This window comes from Nymphaea colorata, chromosome 3, assembly GCF_008831285.2.
Source record: "Nymphaea colorata isolate Beijing-Zhang1983 chromosome 3, ASM883128v2, whole genome shotgun sequence".
Lineage (NCBI taxonomy): Eukaryota > Viridiplantae > Streptophyta > Magnoliopsida > Nymphaeales > Nymphaeaceae > Nymphaea > Nymphaea colorata.
Genome location: NC_045140.1, coordinates 13,142,695 through 13,153,642, shown reverse-complemented (window position 1 = coordinate 13,153,642; position 10,948 = coordinate 13,142,695). Strand labels below are relative to the sequence as shown.

The following is a 10,948-nucleotide window of genomic DNA, read 5'->3' as shown; positions in this document are numbered from 1 at the left end:
AACCTGAACGTGAAAGGAAGACTTTGAACCGGTACCCGAAGTGTTTTACAAATTTACATGAACAAGAAAGAGAAATGCAATTTACTATTTCCTGTTTCTTGATTCTTTCTTGCCATCGCCTGTCTCTGTCATGGCGGACACTACCATCGTGGCCAACACCATCAAAGCCTTTTTTTGAAATCCAAATAGTAGGTTTCGCCTTTTTCCTTCTGTTCACAAGAATAGTCTTATTTGGTATGCTGGATTTTCAAGTATTTTTTTTCAACATTAGTTGTTTTTTATTGTGTATCTAATTTGTTAGAATATTCATATTAACATGTTTAGTTATTGACTATCAAAATAAAAAACTGCATTATTAAACTTACCTGTTTCAGAAATGTCTTTTTTTTTTTGTTAACTTTAGAAAGCTATCTTAGATTATTAAACAAGAAAAAAAATACACATAATCATCTCATCCACAAAAATACGATGTTAGTGGATCATGTGTTTTAGAGACATGATTTTGCTGTAGAATAGTAAGCAATTTAACTGGAAGGATGTGCTTTACAATGATTGACCAAAAGAAAGAGCAGTCATTCTCGTAAAAATGGGACAAATAACAGTGTCTTGTCAAAACCAGCCTCCAGCAGACACCATTCTTCAAAAAAAAAAGAAAAAAGAAAAAGAAAGAGACAATTTCCCCAAGTCGCCTAGCTTATATTTATTTGCATATTCATACTGTAGGTTTTTCTTATCTCTCTTGAGACGTCAAAATTTGTGCTTCTCTTTGAGGAATAAATTTAGTTTTATTTTACTTAAGGATTAACGATGTATCTCTTTTTCTCTCTCAAGAATAGGGGTGTAGAGCAGCTGATTCGTGACATTAAGAATTGAGAAGGATTTTATTAAGTTTCTCGGATGGTTGTTATTCCCATTTGTGTGGCAGCGGCTTCGGTAAGGTACGTGGGGAAGGGCACTTTCCATGTCATGCCATTGAAAAAGGGTGTTTTCACGGTTGATTGAAGAGGCATTTTAGTAATTTCATAAAGTAATTTTTTTTATATTAATAATTTTGTACTTATAGAAAAGAGGTTTTTCATTTAGCTGTACGAAATATTTTGGTTGTTTTTAATTCATAGTATATGATCTCTTGTTAGAAGCCGTGTAACATGTTCCAAAAACGGTGAGTGCTTTCTTAAAAAGTTAGTCACGTATTTGGAAATAAGCTTAATGATAGTGACTTTGTGGTAAATTTTCACACAAAATGTTGTTTCGTTGGTGTCGTGCCGATCTCTCTCTCTCTCTCTCTCTCTCCCCCCTAACCCGCGTTTAATTGCGATATAAATTAGGTTGGTTTGAGGGATGCGACTAAGCGCATGCGGAAAGTCAATATCCGACTCCTCTCGCTCTCTCTCTCTCTCTCCTCGTGTCTTGTCTATTTATATAGGACAACCCCTTCTTCTCTGTAATCCTCTCTCTCTCTCTCTCCCTCTCTCTCTCTAAAATGTCTACAGCAGATGTCACATACAGGTACCACTCGATTTCGTGTGTTGCATTGTATCTTTTTGTTTTTGTTTAAGTGCTCTCATTCGTGAAGTTTTTGTATTCATGCCAGCGTCTTCAATCGGAAGCCTTGATTTGTCTCGATGACTTCTTAGCGCTTTTCTCAAACGAAAAAAGTGAGCATGTGGAATGAGTCATCGCTTTTTCTTTAGGTTTTGTCTTGCCTTAGAAATCGAGGAAGATGGGATCGATTAGTATTAGTTTTCATCTGCCTTTCCTTCCAAGTCCCGACTAGGAATTGGGTCTTTATTTTTCGCTAGAGAAGTGAATCCGATTGGTGATTTGGATGTAGGATCATGTCACTGATACATGAATTTGATTAAAATGAATATTGGCGGTTGGTAATTGGCAGTATATAAGAAAAGCGCTCTGTTCTGAGCATAAACTTTTTGGTTGTACATGTCAACTTGTTCTAAGTTTGTGGAGTCATGCTGGGGGTGCCCATCATCTTACATAGAACAAGGGTCTAGGAATAGACAAACTGGCTCCAACTCTGTGCAAAAGAAGCCCTTAATGCTAGTTTCGACCATATTCGTGAATGCACCTATTCTTTTTTAGAAACATGACTTGAATATATTTATTTTATAGGTCTATTCATCACATAGCATCAAGGGCTTTTGTTGGTGAAGAGTCATACTGTATGCTGTCTTCCTTTATGGTCTAGCTGGAGGGTGCCCCCAACTTAAGTCTTCTCGGTTTAGGATTGTTGTTAAATCTCACATGACTTGAATATAGAAACTATAATGGCATTTAGATATTGCGGATGTGCATTGCCGATTATTTGTTGTTTACTTTGGATAGGTTCAAATTTGTCATGTTTTGTGCCATTCAGGTAGCTTTTAGAAATCTAGTGTGTTTTTCTGGTCCCTCCATAAAACATGTGGGTTGCTTGTCATTGATCGTATGTATGCCTATGCAGTTTATTTCATTTCATTGGTTACGTCAACTTTGTAACCTTGCTTCTGAAACCACATATTATCCAATTAGATTTGTGAGGAAGGTGATGGTTTTTCATAAAAGTTTTCTCAAGTTTGGCCTATTTGATTTTTGACATTGATGAACTTCGCAGATGTAGTGGAGACATCTATTCTAACAAGCACCATAATAAACAGAAAAATATCACTGCAACTAAAATGGCATGACTTGAAATCATGCGTGACCAACAAGATGAAGTAATTGAAGGGTTCAACAAGTGGGCAGGATGCACATCATACCTGATGCTTCCTTTCTAACATTCTTATGTGTGTGAACTTAATTCCCCGACAGCTGAGAATAGCAGTCATATATAGCTATGTTGTCAAGGCGCCCAGGCGCTGCCTGGCCTAGCACCTAGGCAGGCCAGGCCCGCCTAGGCAGGACTAGGTGCGCCTAGGCAGGACTAGGTGCGCCTAGGCAGGACTAGGTGCGCCTAGGCAAAAAGGTGACCAATTTTTTTTTCTTTTAGTTACATTAACCATTTCATAATAAAATTATGTGCTTACTGACTGAACTGTAAGCTTATATTCCAAGTAAAACTTGAAAAACTGTTCAATTCTGTTCTAATTGAATGTTTACACTTTCTTATTTTGAAGTAAAACCAAAAAGTAAAACAGGAAAAATTGTTCTATTCTTGTTTACATGACAGACTAACAGTACATTTTCAGCTTGTTTACATACTGGAAAACTGTGTTGTTCTGTTCTAGCTGATGCCTTAGTTTGATACACAAAAGAAGATACGTCATTCTTGTTTACATACGGGACACAGTGCTTGCATTTCTTATAGACTATTTCAGTTATAGACCTTATAGACTATTTCATTTGAATCATTTCAAACAAAAATCATATCAAATCAGTACATATAATATACATTACACGTTTACAACAGATTGTACATATAACATATAATATACATGATAACAGAGTGTACATATAACAGATTGTACGAATCAGTACGTATAATATACATTATAGCAGATTTGACTGCAGAAACTTTAAAAATTGCTTCAGATTGTACTAGTATACATATAACACATTAATATACAATACACAAATATACATTATATCAGATTTTACATATATTATACATTATAACAGATTATACATAGTATATACAATAAAATCACAGACATATACCTTCCCATGGACTAGGCGCACCTAGTCCAGCCTAGATGCACCTAGGAGCAAGCACCACACCCATTGCCTAAGTGATGGACTTAGGCAACGGGTGTGAACTGGTGCCTAGTCCACGCCAAGGTGACCCCTTAACAACATAGATGTAAGCATTTTAATTTGTAGGCACATTTGGTAGCTAAAACAATTTCAAGGCCATGCTGCAGATCATAGGACACAAAAAAGCAAGTCAATGCATGTTGCATATGTGTCAGATCCTATAATGAGGCATTATGGGTGCTCAACCGTGAAGGATGAAAATTTTTGTGCTGTCTGCAATTCGACGACTTTTGCATATTTTCTTTGAAAAGAAATAGAAGAAACGATCTCTGAAAGCTATTGGAGGTTGCTGGCTGTTATGTTTGAAGAATCAAATGTATATTTCCTTTTTTGTTCCCCCTTGTCTAGCCCTAGGTTCAGGATATGGTGCTGCTAACCAGCCCAACCTATTTTAGTCATGCCTATTAGTTTTCCTTATTAGATAATAGACGTATTCCTCATGTAGCGTGATAGAAATCAAAATGTATTTTTTCAATAAATAAAATAAGAAAAAAAACTATTTCAGCTGTGGTAAGAAAATATATATTGAGCAATGAGCAGTTGGCTTTAAAACTCTTTCGGAGTCTCTCTATCCTAGTTCAAGTTTTGGCTTGCTTGGTTTTCCAGATGTGGATGAAAACGCATCTGGGATGCTTTCCGTTCATTTACATTGGTATCAAAAAATGATTTTTATTTTAGTGAACCTGTATGCATATAGGATTATACCAACTCAATAAGGGTTTCTTGAAATAATATTATCAAAGAGTACCAAACATTGTTGATCTCTAAATAAAGGCCTTTACATGATCTAAAATCTTTCTGGAGGAAAGATATTGTGGTTACTGAAATTAACTGCAGAGGCTGGAAACAGAAAGTAGACTTAGACTTACGATATTTTTTATAAAAACTTTCTAGTTTCTACCAATAGTTTGGGACTTAAGTTTTTCCTCTTTCCTTCCTCTACTCCTTCCTTGACCTCATGATATCTCATACAATTTATAAGCGGTAATTTCTGCTGAAATATTGCTTGCAGACATCAAGGACTATGTGTTCCTTTACATGTAAGAATTTTTGTGCAAAAATAGATCATTGTGGTATATATTGTCCTTGTCTTAGTGAGAAGTTATGACAATAATCAGTATTAACTACTAACTTACTGCATAGATCATCTGAATTCTTGCTTTCTCTATAGTCCTTATGGTTGGTTCTATTTCCTCCATGATATTATTGCACATTCAGTCTTTGAAAATTGGAATTTTGACTCAGTAATAAATCTTGCCTTGGTTGTTATTGCTTAATAAGTGAAGTTTTTTTATGTGCGTAATCTTAAACTCGGATTTCTTCTTCTCCCTGCAGTTGTGGGTCTTGCGGGTACCCTCTAAACTTGAACTCTTCAAATCGCATCACCTCCTCTATAGGCTCTAAATATCAGAAAACCATCAAGAAGGGTGTCATCACATTCCTCTCCATTGATGTTAGCCGTTTCACCCAGGTTGATGAGGTCAAGTGTCTCCCTTATTCATGGGGTCTCTATAGAATGAAAACCAAGCTTCTTTGTCGTAATTGTGGAGTATTGATTGGATATGGGTACAGTGATTCATCTGCCCTATGTGGCTTTGATTCTCGAGACTTCTGTGATTCATCTAGCCTACCCACAACTCACAAGAAATACACCATAAAGATCAAAGCACTTCAGCCTTCAGATCAATGCTAGGTTGCAGCATTGATATGAAAGCACCTGAAGTTCAGGGGTCTTTGTAGGTAATTCATAGGACTTCTCAATAACTTGCATCTATTAGATTTTCAGTCCTTGAGGTTGTTCATGTGAATGTATGGGTGCACATTTTCTCATTTAATATTCTGGTTGCTATTGATTGAAGGGTTTTTTCTTTTTTTTGGAGGGAGGGGGGGTGGAGGAGATGGGGAGAGAGAGAGAGAGAGGAGTGACTAGTGAGCTTTTTAAACGTGAATCTCTCATGGGTGTCTCTGTACTCTTGTCGGGAGCTAGGTTATCAAAAAACGGGACAAGGACAGTGTCAAGCGTGGTTGTGGAACATTGGTCTATTCAAGGGTATCAGCTTTTGGATAATCCATATAAGCAGGTTCTTGAGGGGCTTAAAACTGAAGACCGACAGTGCATTTAATTGAATAGTCAACCAATAACCTTTCTGCTTGGCATTAAAATGATTAAATTATTGGTGCACCTTAAAATTGGTTGGTCTTTAGAAGGCCGTGTTTAGGGCATGTTTGTTGTTGTCATAGGCTGAAAATCCATAGGATCAAGATTTGCAGTTTTGACTTCTTGGGCTGTGATTTTTGGTCCTGAAGATGTTGAAAATCACAGGATTGAGGGTGTTTACTTTCACAGCGAGTGATGAAGTATCACAAGCTGTATTAATTTTGTATATGTAGCTTGTGATTTTCTGTGCATGTAATAGATGCTCGTGGGAACCTATAGAAGTTGGGGACTCATAGAGCCAAACAAACATATGCCCTTAATCGAAAAGCCAGTGGGGAACAGACTGACGATTTCACCACTTATTCTAGTTTGTATTTTGGCCTTTCCTTTTCCCAGCAGTAGTGTTTAAGTTTATTTATATTTAGAAATTCTCACTGTTTTTAAATGTGCTTGAATCATTTCTATATGTAAAGTATCACTAGAAATAACATCAAGGAATCAAGATTTGATTTAGATTGATCATATCTTAATTGTTAAAAAATGTTTGCTTGTCAAGGTACAAAACTGAACCTTAGGAAATTCAACAAGTTAATGAACTTTCAGAATCCCATGTTCTTAATTGTCCATTTCTCTTCCAGTTACACAGAATCCTGTTAAGCCTCAATGCAAAGCCACGTGTTTAATATGTATGGTCTGAGTCAATTGAGTTTTCATACGGTTTTGAATGAACAAATACCAATTTTTTAGTATAATGGCTGAATGTTATAAATTTTTCTCTCTTCTTTTGTTTCATTAAAAATCTTATTTGTGTCTAAGCTACGTTAACTCACTTTTTTGCAGCATAGCACATTGCAGATCATCAGACTCATCGCTTCCATATTGTTCGGAGTAGCACAAATAATCAGAAAAAGTGGCATTGTTTTTTTTCTGCAGTTTTGCTTCTTCGTCTCTGACCGTCAAAAGTTAATGCTTCCATTCATTCTGGGTTCTCCAGATTAATGGGTCTAAGGCTTTTATATTTCAACTAGATACCTATGACCATGCAGGCTCACCAACAATGGTTTGCGCCTTGCTACTGCTTCTCTAGGACTGGACGACAAGCTATAAATGTGCAACTCTTACACTTGCATTTTTAGCATACATGGAGGCAGTTGTGGACCGATCTTCTGTAATCTCTGACTTACCTGATGACTGTCTAGTGGCAATATTTCAGCATCTTAACTGCCGTACTGATCGCGAGGCATTTGGATTAACCTGCCAGCGCTGGCTTCAGATCCAGAATGCAACTCGTCTGCACTTAAAGCTTCAATCGTATTATGATTCTAGTGCTGCAGAAAACTACACTAAACAACTCCCCCGCCTTCTATCCCGCTTTCATTCTTTGTACTCCCTCAGCCTGGCTGGATGCACTCTGTTACCTGATTCAGCACTGAAACATTTGTATTCTTGTGGCTCCAAGCTGCAGACCTTGTGTCTTGACTGTTGCTTTTATATTACAGCAAATGGGTTTTCATTGGTATTCTTGGGATGCCCTAATCTCACATCCATCAGTTTATATCGGTGTAATGTCACTGATGCAGTGCTAGAGATCCTGAGTCATTCTTGCTTGGCATTGGAAAATGTGAATCTTTCATATTGCGTGCTTGTTACTGATCATGGTATCTCAGCCCTTTCCAGTGGTTGTCCTAAACTTCAGGCAGTAACTGTTTCATATTGTAAGGGAATAAGGGGACATGGGTTCAAGGACTGTCAGCAGCTCATATATTTGGAAGCTGATTCGTGTTCATTCACAACAGATGGCCTCCTGGAAACCGCTAGCACTGGCTGTCTTGAGTACTTGAACATTTCAAATTTGAGATGCTGGAATGGTGGTGATGGCCTAGGCTCCATTGGTCTAGGTGGGAGCTGCTTGAGATTTCTAAATCTGCGCATGTGCCGCTTTGTTGGCAATGAATCTGTGACAGCGATTGCAAAAGGGTGTCCATTGCTGAAGGAATGGTGTTTAGCCCTGTGCCATGAAGTGAAGGCCCTTGGTTGGGAGGCTATCGCTGTTAATTGCCAAAATTTGGAGATACTTCATGTAAACAGATGCCGCAATCTTTGTGATAGAGGGCTGCGTGCGCTTCAGAATGGGTGTGGCAGTCTCAGGGTGCTATACATGCATGGTTGTCAAAAGTTAACTATTGTAGGATTGGAGTCATTCAAGTGTTTGAGAGGGGAGGTGGAAGTGAAGGCTGAGGAATTGATGTCTATTGGTCGAGGAATAGAACGTTTCCTTCTTCAGTCTACCTCCACCAGGTTGTCATAGTGTAATGTGATACGGAATTTCACTAGCAGAAGCTCGCCTTCTCCCTTAGTGGCTTAGCAGTTGACATTCCTACGTGCTCCTCCTTGCCCTTATGGAAGATGAATAAGGTAACCTTTTCATCATGATGCTGAGTTGGTGATGAGGAAGCCACTGTCAGCCTCACGCGAGTTTCGCCTCACTCCTTCCTTTTGTCTGTTGCTTGATGAAAAATGAAGATGCCTTCTATTCTGGAAACTCTGAGAAGTACCTCATCGGAAGGGTTGCAGTTGTACTCCAAAAATACCATCTTTTATGGTTACTTTTCCATACATGGTGACGCTCAATTTAGTTTTATTTGTATTAGATTTTCTCGGTTTGAGTCTATGAAAGTAGACCTCTTGTTGGTTAAATACGTTTTTGTGTGTGTGTGTGAGGGAGAGAGAGAATTGTTACTTGTTTAACGAACTATTATTGAGAAAAAAGGAGGATCATTACTTGGATTGCACAAGGAAAATCAATTTTTTTTGTAGAACAGAAACTAATACACCAAAGGGGTTAGCGCCCTTCACTAAAACGCTTGACTGAGGAAGCATCAAAAAGATCTGTCAGACTTATCAGAAGAAAGGCATCGATCAGTGTTGTTGGGAGGTTGAACTTTGGGTTTTCAAAGTGGAGGAGGTCAATAATTTAATTTTCAAGATCGGTTTTAATGATGCTTATTGCCATAAACTGGAAGAGAAATGCCAACTCGAATTTTGTCTCCTAACTCAGAAAGAACAGTACCAGTGGAATTGTGCACCACCTCTCTATGGAACTGTGATTCTAATGGAGCTTCCACCCACTCACGAACATTGCCTACATTTTGAGATCTTCAGATAAGACTAAACCCATCCTCCTTCCTCCTCCGCCACAATCAAACCTTAGATGACACTTTTGTTGAAGCTTCAAGCTCTATAATTGCAAGAGGGTTTAGCAGAGTGGACTTGGCTTCTGCTATCACGGAAGCAGTCATCAGGTTTAAAAACCCTTGAGCCAAAACATGCACAGGCTAACTCAAAGGCATCCTTTGTGATCTTCAAACCCTACACATCACATAACTTTGGTCATGTCAAAAGCCTACCTAACCCATATTGAAGGACCAATCTGGTCTGCTTTGTATATCTAACACAGCACGCACCCCAACACATGCATCAGGAGTAAGCGTGATTAAAAGCTGATGTATCAGTCAGGGATCCCTCTTGGTCGAACAGATCAAGCTTCTTGTTTTCATCTATTTGTTTACAATCCAATTATTTATTGTTTGATGATGTTTACACTTGAGAAATGTTCTCCTCCAATTGTTTACACTATTGGACCTTTGCTAGAAATCTAGATAGCGCATAAACGAAAATGCAGAAATTCGAAAGAAGCATTCATGATTCATGTGTTTCAAATAGGGTGGAAGTAGAACCTGTAGAGGCGACCGCCGACTGAATGTCGGTGGCTGTGGGAAGAACGGCTACAGTCCCCATAGAGTCGTTCCCCTGCGGAGGTAGCGGCGGCGGCGGCGGCAATGGGTTTCTCTCCTCAGCCATAGCAGCCCAGTGATGGGGACAGGCAATTCACGTATGGCTAAGGGGACCGATTACCCAGACGGTAAAAACTGAATATATCTCACACCATCACAAGACACAAGTATTTATACTTAAGGGTTCGAAACGGATATGGACCCGTATCGACGCATGACTATCCAGATGGGGAAATCCTAACAATCTCCCACTAGTCCAAGTCGTTATCAAGGGTAAACAAAATGAATGGATTAGCCTTAAAATCCATTCCAAGGTCCCACATTGTTGTCTTACAAAACTTCTCAACAAACAAATGAGAATACAAAATAAATAGACAACAAACTTAATGAGAATCAACAAACTGTATGTGATCACATTCATAAATGTTTGCATAATAGTGTGTTTACATTGAACTACACAAACTCATCCTCTTAACATGTTCAAAGAACATACCAGATGCTAGCGCTTTAGTAAGAGGATCTGTAACCATATCTGTAGTTCCAATGTGTTGAATACACACTAGTTGATTCTCTGTCCTTTCTTTAACAACAAAATACTTAAGTTTCATATGCTTACAAGAAGTAGTACTTTTGTTGTTGTTGGAAAAAGACACTGCAGCTTCATTATCACAGTGAACCTTAAGTGGTCTATCAATGGATTCCACTATCTTGAGCTGTGAAATGAAGTTCTTTATCTAAATTGTCTATGATGTAGTCTCATATAATGCAATGAATTCTGCTTCCATGGTGTGAGCAGCAGTCACAGTCTGCTTTTTGCTCCCCCATGAGATGGCACCTCTTGATAGAAGGAAAACAAAACCAATAGTAGACTTTCTACTATCGGTACATCCTCCAAGATCGGCATCAGAATAGCCAATCACTTCTAAATGGTCCACCTTGCGATATGTCAACATGTAATCTTTTGTCCCTTGCAAGTATCGCATGACCCTCTTTACGGCCTTCCAATGTGCCATGCCTGGATTAGACTGAAATCTACCAAGCATGCCAACAACAAAAGAAATATCAGGCCTAGTACAAATCTGCGCATACTGCAAGCTGCCAACCGCAGATGCATATAGAATGTTGATCATTTGTGCCTTTTCAAATTCGTCCTTTGAACAATCATTTAGGCTCAATTTATCCCCTTTAGCTATGGGTGCCGAAATAGGAGAACAATTCTCCATCCCATATCTTTTAAGAACTTTAT

The 10,948-nt window shown here is 38.4% G+C and overlaps 1 protein-coding gene across 3 annotated transcripts; it reads left to right on the top strand.

Annotated features, from left to right (window-relative positions):
* The first annotated feature begins 1,349 nt into the window (after window positions 1–1,349).
* LOC116250891 (F-box/LRR-repeat protein 12) lies at window positions 1,350–8,698 on the top strand. 3 transcript variants are annotated; one of them, XM_031624872.2, is made up of 3 exons: window positions 1,529–1,658; window positions 5,086–5,230; window positions 6,749–8,698. In XM_031624872.2, exon 3 carries the CDS (start codon window positions 7,050–7,052, stop codon window positions 8,214–8,216), a length of 1,167 nt encoding a protein of 388 aa, XP_031480732.1. In that variant the 5' UTR covers window positions 1,529–1,658; window positions 5,086–5,230; window positions 6,749–7,049; the 3' UTR covers window positions 8,217–8,698. The 3 variants fall into 3 exon arrangements, with proteins under 3 accessions (XP_031480731.1, XP_031480732.1, XP_049933023.1); XM_031624871.2 differs by lacking the exons at window positions 1,529–1,658; window positions 5,086–5,230 and adding an exon at window positions 1,350–1,509; XM_050077066.1 differs by lacking the exon at window positions 5,086–5,230 and having other exon boundaries at window positions 1,640–1,658.
* Window positions 8,699–10,948: the final 2,250 nt, after the last annotated feature.

What these genes read in the sequence shown, in the direction of transcription:
- LOC116250891 (XM_031624871.2), top strand. Translation starts at nt 7,050, where the DNA reads ATGGAGGCAGTTGTGGACCGATCTTCTGTAATCTCTGACTTACCTGAT.